Source organism: Microchirus variegatus (genome assembly GCF_963457635.1).
Source record: "Microchirus variegatus genome assembly, chromosome: 17".
Classification (NCBI taxonomy): domain Eukaryota; kingdom Metazoa; phylum Chordata; class Actinopteri; order Pleuronectiformes; family Soleidae; genus Microchirus; species Microchirus variegatus.
Genome location: NC_139818.1, coordinates 14,348,489 through 14,357,278, shown reverse-complemented (window position 1 = coordinate 14,357,278; position 8,790 = coordinate 14,348,489). Strand labels below are relative to the sequence as shown.

Below are 8,790 nucleotides of genomic sequence, written 5' to 3'. Positions count from 1 at the left end.
GCTTCCGCCAATCAGAGGAAGCCAACGCGGGCTCAAAGACAGAGGAAAAGGAAGCCTTGTTGCCGCCATTTCACGTGAAAGCAGCGAGGCAGGAGAGCGAGAGATCCAGGGCTCGGCGAATTCTACGATAAGGTAGTATTTTTAATCGAATTCTATAACTGCAGCTTTGTAAGGAAGCACTGTAATTTTAATAAGTTGCGAGATTACATTGTTTTCGTTTTCCTTAACCGGTCTGTTTTGTAGCTTTTTAGACGGTAAAATGAGCTACGGAAGGCCGCCGCCTGACGTCGAGGGAATGACCTCCCTCAAAGTGGATAACCTGACTTATCGGACTTCACCGGAGACCCTGCGCCGAGTGTTCGAGAAGTATGGCCGCGTAGGAGACGTGTACATCCCCCGGGACCGGTACACCAAGGAGAGCCGAGGCTTTGCCTTTGTGCGGTTCCTCGACAAGCGTGACGCAGAGGACGCCATGGACGCAATGGACGGCGCGCTTCTCGACGGGCGGGAGCTTCGGGTGCAGATGGCCCGTTATGGAAGACCACCAGATTCTATGTACGGACGGCGAGGTGCTCCGCCACGCCGATATGGCGGGTAGGCACGCGGGAGCAGTAATTCTGTTCTGAAGAATATTTTAGTCACTTGACGAAAGTAGTAGTTTGAAACGATACCTAAGCTAATGAGCGATAAACGGTAAAATATAAATTACTTGTTGCGCTAAGATCCCCTTATGAGCCGCCATTGATTGATCAAAGAAAACATCCATTCAATATTTTTTTCAAACCGTATATAAAAGTTTTTAAATGCAAATTTCCCCAACGGCCAAACCTGCAGTACCTTCACAGTCCGCCAAGGGGCCACAGCACATGCTTTTTGATTCACTGAACTAAACTATTAACTGACTTATTTTAGCTCTGCCTTTGCCAGAGCCATTTCGTTATATGACATTAATATCTTCAGAACAAGTTGCTGTTAGGGTGTTAATTTGCCTGACATGCATACATTTATTCATATTGAATGTGTATTACTAAAATGTTTCTCTTTGTGATCATAGCCGCTCAGCCAGCCCCCGTCGCCGCAGGCGTACCCGGAGCCGCTCCAGGAGCCGAAGCCATTCCCGATCCAGGAGCCGCCACCACTACAGCCGCTCCAGGTCCCGCTCTTATTCCAGGTCCAGATCCAAGTCCAAGTCCAGAACCCCCAGACGAAGCAAGACAAAGTCTCCCTCCAGGTCTCGCTCCAGGTCCAAGTCAAGGAGTCGAACCCCGCCTTCCAACAGGGGATCCAAATCCAAGTCCAGATCCAGATCTAGGTCCAAATCCAAGAGTAGGCCTAAGTCACCAGAAGACAACGCAACCAAGTCTGCAACCAAGTCTTAAACCAGACGTGGACACAGTATGACGGTATTCAGGGGAATGGGTGGATTCATAATTATCTTACTTGAATTGTCCAGATAGTAGTCAGCACTGTGGTATTATGTGGGTCTTGATGCTACATTAGTCATTTAGACATGAGCAGCAAATTCTGCAGAATCCTGTTGTAGTTTTCAGATATTACAATCAGATTGGGACTCATGCTCTGTGTGCTTTAATTTGCTTGTATATTCACTCAAGCTAAAACACACACGGGCAGACACAAGGAGATTTGGCTTTCTGTGATCTGCCATAGCGCATGTTTCAATTTGGGGTGACATGAGTTTTTGGGGAGGGAGGGGTGGGTGGTTGGGACGTGGGCTGCTTCACTCAAACGTTCACCTAAATGTGGAATTTTTTCCTCCAAGCTGCGGAGTCCTGTTTGCAAAGAGAGGAGCAGGAGATGGGGGTGTGGCAGTGTGAGAGCAGTTAGTGTGTGACCCGCCCATGTGACCTGCCTGTTGCTGAGAGCGATGGCTGTTGCTAAGGAGCAGGTCACCAAGGCAACGGTGGTTGCTATGGAGCAGGTCGTCATGGCGGTGGTTCGGGCTGTCAGTTGGTGTATGAGGTGGTGAGGTGAGGTACGTTCACGGGGATCACGGGCAGATGCTCTGAGCACTGCTCCCACCCATGCCTGTGGTTTCCTCCGCTTCTCTCAGAGGGAACGGACCCAGAGGTTTGTTTTTCACATATGCCCGTGTAAGAAACTTCTTACGCCAAGAATGGTGTATAAACAAATTTGAAGATCATTAGAAATGTTCAGTATATTTATTTATAAGATGGATGCAAAAAAGCCTGTTTTAAATATTAAAGGCCATACACACAAACGGGTTAAGGTGAATCCATTTAAGTTAATCACATTGGCCTTTTATCCACACGGAACAGGCGTTTTGGGAGCACGGAAACTGGTCCCAGAGTGGTGAAATCTCAAAACCCCAACCCTTGTGTTTTCATGTATACAACTAATTTGCGTCTGTGGGAAAACGGTGTCATGGCCCCATGTCTCTTGTGCGTGCATTTGCTGTCTTCCTTGTGTTTGGAGTTTGTTTGGTCTATTTCACTTTAAGATTACTGACATTTTCTATCCATAGTCCCCTGGCATGGCTTATTCTATCTCTGTGATTGTATACATTCTAACATGCATATACAGCGTGCATGCCCAAAATCTCAGTAGCAGCATTTCAGCACCATGGCCTGCTCATGGTCACATATGCTATGCTGCAGTGGTAAGGTCGTTTTTAAATCGTCAAAGAAAAATATCATACAGGGAAATTCCTGTTTCCGTGTGGATATATGGCCTTAGTGCCAGGGTGAAGATCAAACTTACTGTTAAATCACTAGATCAACTATAGGAGATGAGATGTTTTGGTTTAGCTCTTGTTAACTCCGTTTTGTCTTTCTTTCCAGATCTCAGATGACTGAGCCTTTGCCGAGGACATCGGGAAGAATCTCACATTGAGCAAGTGGATTCCATAATTAAGAATGCAGACTGAAAGGTTATTGGAGCTTGATCTAAATTGTTTTAAACGTTACATTTGACTTAATTTGCTTTAATTTTCAAACATTGATGTCATTCTTTATAAAAAGCCGAGCATATTGAAAGGGATTTGTGAGATGTCCCCCATCAAATTGTTTTTTTTTTTGTTTTTTTTATTTGTCTTGTTTTTTGAATTTGTTCTTAATAAAGTTTTCACACAGAATATTTCTTTTAAATGAAACCCCCTTGTTAATTGATTTGTCCAGCTAATGTAGAAAAGGTCTTTTTGGATGTTACAGCTGTTTAACACCACTCTGGGAAAATGGCTTGCTGTACAGTGACCTAAGCAAAAACTTTACAAAAAAAAAGAATTGCTGCGCTACTTAATTTGTGACTTGCTAATCTGGCATCTTAGTGTTTTCTACTCTGTCAAATCTGTTTTCTGTCTGGTCAAGATTTTTTTTCCTATGACTCTAACCCTCTTTCTTGTGTATCTTTTGTGCACTAGGCGCAGTTGTGTAGCAGTTGAGTAATGCTGGTTAGCTGTTAAGATGCGGTGCAGTGCGGTGGTGACATGGTGTGGCGTGTTGCGGTGCTGAGTGCCCGGCGCTGTTCCGGGGCTCGACCCTCCGCTGCTGTTTGGCGGTTTGTAAGCTCACAGGTGTGGCAGATCATCCATCTTGTCTTGTGACCTCTTCTTCCCTCCATGTCCAGTTCAAATTCTTCCTCTTCATTCTCCCCATTTTCCTTTCCCTCTACGTGGTTTTTTCCCACTGAAATCTGGCCTTTGCTCGCAATTGGAATTCGAGTCCAATGTGACTTGTAATGAAGGGTTTTAGAGGCAGTTCAACTGCTTCATGAATAAATTCTGTGTATTGCATTCCTCTGTAAACCTCTCAAATGTCTTGTAATTGCTTCAGGTAAATGCTAATAAATATGTTGTCGGAAATTTGCTCAATTATGTTTGGTTCTTTTAAGTGAGAATACATCGGTCGTTGGCATGAAATACATGGTCACTGGTTTATACCTTGCACTGCATGGTGTCTATTTTAAAACTTATGTTACAGGACTAAAATGTTAGATTTTTTATATCTTGGTTGTACCTGTGTTAAAATGAACTTCCATGTACTAGCATATGGGGGAATACTTTGGTTTTTCAAAAACGGAAAGGTGAATTTGAACTATGCTCGGTGTGTTGCGAAAGTGCTGTTAATGTTAATCAATGTATTACTTTTAATTTTACACTAAAATGGCTGTGCAGGGAGAGGTGTTCAGCGTAACGGTGACATCTGCCTGTGCATATGTACACATGAACAATTCTTTAGTTGGCTGTCAATTCTAGCGAACAGAATCTATTTGGATAAATCTATATTTTTTCAGAATTGTGTTTAAATAAGTCAAGACCAACCACTGCTGGACCACTGCTTACAGCTCTAGCCTCCAGTATAGTATATACATTTTATATAACACTATATATTTGAATATATAATACAAATGTCTGCATTAAAATATACTGAAATGTGTTAAAGGGTCGTGTTATACATGATTTAGCTGTATATGTTCTCTGTGTGTGTGTACACGGGAGCTGTCGCTAACCATTTTAATCCCCCACTTTGTCGTTCACTCCCCGTTGATGAGATTAGAAGCCTAGAGGGACGGGCACGTAGCGCCGTGCAGTGCCGTGCCAGTCCACCTGACCTCCAGTCTGCTGTGGACAGATCGGGGGGCGGACCCGTAGGATATGACGTCCGGCTCGGACTGTAGCTTGTACCATATCCTTTTAGCGCCGATCTTCAACGCTGATGTTTGGTCGGGGATTAAAATGAGTGAGTGAAGTGGACTCAGCGGGTGAACACAAACAAACAGCAGCAAAGTTCCACAGCCATGGATTTGACGTTTGTATTATCGGCCATTATCTTCACGCTTCTCGCTATCGTGGTCGCGACGTCCGTCTTCAACGGCTCTTCGTCTGCGGCCGATTTCGCCAACGGGTTTTTCGGACACAGAGGCGGAGACGGCGCTGCCGAAGGATCCGGTCAGCCGAAGCCGAAGCAGAACGGTCATGTTCCCGAGAAGAAGGAGGAGGAGGAGACGGTGGAGGAGGACTGGTGTGAGATCAGCGGCAGCTCTCACGACCACTGGGATGTAGTGAAGTCAGTAAGTTGTCTTTAATCACTCTGACTGTTTAGTTAAGGGCAGCAAAACGGTTTGTCATGACTTAAGTCTCTTAATCTCTCTGTCCCTGGCTCACAGCAGCTGTTTACACGTCCGGTTATAGAAATGTAAGCAGTTCTATAAAGAACACGGGCACAGATAAGGTGACACATTATGTTTAAAGGGTAAATCATTTAGCAGGAAAAATACATGTTTAAAAACACAGAAACATAACTGGGAAACATCACATTTAAACATTTGAAATGTTGCTCAAATAGTATCTTTCGTCTGCCATGATATCCATTTGTGTCTTTTTATATCCAAAAATTAGATTGTATTTATATGTATATGTATATGTATATGTTTATATATAAGTATATGTGTGCATGTGTATATGTGTGCATGTGTATGTATGTGTATATGTATATTATACATATACATACATACACATATACATACATACACATTATGTGTATGTATGTATATATGTATATGTATGTATATATATGTGTGTGTATATGTGTGTATATATGTATGTATAGATACGTATATAGATACGTATATATATACATATGTGTGTCTGTGTGTGTATATATATATATACGTATATATGTATATGTATTAACATATACATATATACGTATATATACATATATACGTATATGTATTAACATATACATATATACGTATATGTATTAACATATACATATATACGTATATATACATATATACGTATATATGTATATGTATTAACATATACGTATATGTAGTTTCTTTTCCCTTCATATTTCGTTATATCCTCGCCTAGGGCTACATTTCACTGTGGGTTATAGGAAATAAAACTCTTGAATCTTGATTCAAAGGGGTTTATGTATTTATTTATTTATATATTTAATAGTGAAACCAGTTACTCATTTTGGCACCACCTCCACATGCTATTCGTGACTGATTTTAGCCTACCAAGGGTCAGAGTGTAATGTAAGAGGACAGGGAGGAATGCAGTCATTCGTTTGTAGTTAAATTTCTGGATATTTGGGAGGTTGAAATATACTGTGTATATATATATATATATATATACATTATTTTGGGCAAAGTGATGCTCCTCATCTGTCCCCTTATTTCTCTGTCAGGAGGAGGCATATCCTAAACTTCAGCCCGAGGAACACTCCTCCTCCACATCCAGCCTGTTCATCTCCAGGACTGAATCTAGGAAGCTTAGCTCAGACTCCTCTTTGGAGGCCTCGTCAGGGAGGAGCTGTGGCTCGTTTTTGGGGCTCTCTGATAAGGAGCTCCTAAAGTGTGCTTTCTCTCATCCCCAGAGTGAAGGAGCCACAGAGAGCCCGGAGAGCGATGGTAAGCACTTTCACCCACTGTAAATAGATATGTGATTGATGTCTTTATCCTTTTCCACTATATTTTTTTTCAGTTTTCAGATGATTATCATGTTTATTTTTGCTTTAGCAGATAATGCGGACGCAGATTCAGACAGTTCCTTAAGATACATGCCGGGAAAGGCACGATCCCACCACTTGCAAGTGATGATGTCCAAAGACGAGCTGGAGGAGGAGCAAAGGTCAGTGAAAACCACATATACAGTATGAGCACCACATTTTTTCTTCTTAAATGTTCCAAGCATGAATTCAGAATTTGGTGTTTGTTTTTGAGGGATTCAGGTTATGGGTCTTATTCGTATGGCCTTTTTTTAAAACTCTTTTAATTACCTCCTTTTAACTTTTATGTCCTGTTATGAGTTTTATATTCAAAATTGTCTTGTCCTTATAACTATTTGTTCTGTTTATGCTGCTATCTTGACCTGGAAGAAGAGATCTCAATGGGACCCTCCTGGCTAATTAAAATCTAATTCTTGAGTATGATACCTTCAATCGTCTGCTCACTGAATTCGGGAGAGGTCTCCCTGATTAAAAATGTCAGGACCAGCTAGGAAAGAGTCAGTTATGTTTTCCATCCCTAGGAAGTTGAATACAAATAGCATCTGCATATCCTGTCTTTAATTAATTATCTGTAAGTCTGAAAAAGGAGCCAACGGCGATGAGTTATTCCCACTTGTTTGTCCCAGTGGACTCACTTTCTGGCCATTGTATGACAACAACCCCCAAAGCTGTTTTTTCTGGCCTCATCACAGCAGTGCTTCATTAGCTCCTCTTTATCCTCAAGTGGCCACGGAGAGACTGGTGTAACCTCAGTGCTGCGGCGTCTCCCTGATACCACCTGTCCACCTCCTGCCACCCTGTTATTCCACATTAGATGTGTGATTTTTAAATGTCACGGCCACACAGGTGCTGATTGTGTCTCCGGGGGTTGGGGGTTCCAGCTTACCGCTGGAAACATGGTCAGAAATGACTTATTATATTAGAACGGCCACATCCTCTGATTATGTTCATCCTCTGCAGGATTTCTCATAGCTAGTCTTTGTTTTTCCGCATAGAGGTGAACTATGAACATTAACGTCTTCTGTGCAAGTTCATTAAAGTTGTCAGTTCTTGTATGAAAATGGCAAGGAAGTTAACAATTTGTGTGTTGTTGTGCTTTGTGTTGTTTTTTTTTTTTTAATCCCTTTTGGTTGCATGGGTTTCCTCCACAATCAAAAAACATGCAGATATGGGGATTGGACAAAATTGGACAGTCTATATGTATTTGTGGTCAAAAAAGACTATGAAGTCGATGGTATCCATAGAAACCTGCTTGAGGTTATATATAAGGAAGTCCACTGGTACCCACACATGCAATCTAAAAGAGGGCATCCCCGGTACTGTATGTACACGTGGACCACTTACTTATGAAAACTGCAGGTATGTAAGCACATGTGGTAATGCAAAGCAAGTATAACCAGGGCTTTAGTCACCATTTTTTTTACACACTGGACCTTTTAAAGGAATGGTTTGACCCTTTAAAACATGCGTGGTAAAAGATCAATGATAATCTCTTCCCTGTGATCCACTGTTTTTAAGGGGACTATTTCGCGCTTCTGTGCATTTTCCACTTTTATTCATTTTAATTCAATGTTTCTTTCCCTCTGGTCTTTGTTCGCTCAGGGTGCAGCGGGAGCAGCTGGCCACCATCTTCCAGCTGCTGAAAGAGAACAAGGAGACATTTGGGGACGTGTCAGAAGGAGACATGGAGGAGCAGCTCAGACTCTACTCCATCTGAGACTCGTCTCAGCTGCTCGACTTGACTGTGTTCTTCTGACCTGTGACCTCTGGTGCTCTCCACTGCACAAACGCCAGTTCACAGTGTTTAACACAGCTGTGCTCGGCCCCTCGTCTCCTGTTGTAATATGACATGCTATTTTTATTTTTTTTTGCTGTTGATTTAATTTGTTTGTAGTCCACATAAGAGACCAAAGAAAGAATTGTGTTGCTTTCAAATTGCACATATGGACGAAAACTATGACTTTTTATATTATAATAAAAACAAGGGATAACATTTTACTTTGATAGTTCATTTTTGACTCTATTAGGATCATGTCAACAGATAATCAGTTGAGAGTAAATGGACATACTATTAACTAACTACAAGTAGATTGTGCTTCAAGATGATCTTTAGATTCTAACCCTAACCTATACAAACATGCCTATGTAACTATTTCTCTGTAGATCGTGTCAAAGTCAATTGTTTATCTGTTGACGGAGTTCGATAATGGACTGTAAAAAAATAAGGTGACATCAAAAAGTGTAATTTATTGCTTTTAAACTTTTCTATAAACTCGGCTTTGTCTTTCATTTTATG

At 41.7% G+C, this 8,790-nt stretch overlaps 2 protein-coding genes across 9 annotated transcripts; both read left to right on the top strand.

The window, feature by feature from the left end:
* The first annotated feature begins 49 nt into the window (after positions 1 to 49).
* srsf2a (serine and arginine rich splicing factor 2a) lies at positions 50 to 3,795 on the top strand. 6 transcript variants are annotated; one of them, XR_014593034.1, is made up of 4 exons: positions 50 to 132; positions 244 to 594; positions 1,055 to 2,088; positions 2,820 to 3,795. XR_014593034.1 is itself a non-coding variant. In XM_083903339.1 (4 exons), exons 2-3 carry the CDS (start codon positions 260 to 262, stop codon positions 1,377 to 1,379), a joined length of 660 nt encoding a protein of 219 aa, XP_083759465.1. In that variant the 5' UTR covers positions 50 to 132; positions 244 to 259; the 3' UTR covers positions 1,380 to 1,403; positions 2,820 to 3,795. The 6 variants fall into 6 exon arrangements, 4 of the variants coding, with proteins under 4 accessions (XP_083759465.1, XP_083759464.1, XP_083759466.1 ...); XR_014593035.1 differs by having other exon boundaries at positions 1,055 to 2,908; positions 3,398 to 3,795; XM_083903339.1 differs by having other exon boundaries at positions 1,055 to 1,403.
* Positions 3,796 to 4,679: 884 nt separating this feature from the next.
* On the top strand, positions 4,680 to 8,790 carry mxra7 (matrix-remodelling associated 7). 3 transcript variants are annotated; one of them, XM_083904155.1, is made up of 4 exons: positions 4,680 to 5,046; positions 6,363 to 6,396; positions 6,505 to 6,616; positions 8,097 to 8,790. In XM_083904155.1, the coding sequence occupies exons 1-4, from the start codon at positions 4,774 to 4,776 to the stop codon at positions 8,209 to 8,211; spliced, it is 534 nt and encodes a 177-aa protein (XP_083760281.1). In that variant the 5' UTR covers positions 4,680 to 4,773; the 3' UTR covers positions 8,212 to 8,790. The 3 variants fall into 3 exon arrangements, with proteins under 3 accessions (XP_083760281.1, XP_083760280.1, XP_083760279.1); XM_083904154.1 differs by having other exon boundaries at positions 6,174 to 6,396; positions 6,508 to 6,616; XM_083904153.1 differs by having other exon boundaries at positions 6,174 to 6,396.

Coding starts and splice junctions, on each gene's coding strand:
- srsf2a (XM_083903339.1), top strand. CDS start 260: ATGAGCTACGGAAGGCCGCCGCCTGACGTCGAGGGAATGACCTCCCTC. Junction 595..1,054: donor CCGCCACGCCGATATGGCGG/GTAGGCACGCGG, acceptor TTGTGATCATAG/CCGCTCAGCCAGCCCCCGTC.
- mxra7 (XM_083904153.1), top strand. CDS start 4,774: ATGGATTTGACGTTTGTATTATCGGCCATTATCTTCACGCTTCTCGCT. Junction 6,397..6,504: donor AGAGAGCCCGGAGAGCGATG/GTAAGCACTTTC, acceptor TTTTTGCTTTAG/CAGATAATGCGGACGCAGAT. Junction 6,617..8,096: donor GAGCTGGAGGAGGAGCAAAG/GTCAGTGAAAAC, acceptor TTGTTCGCTCAG/GGTGCAGCGGGAGCAGCTGG.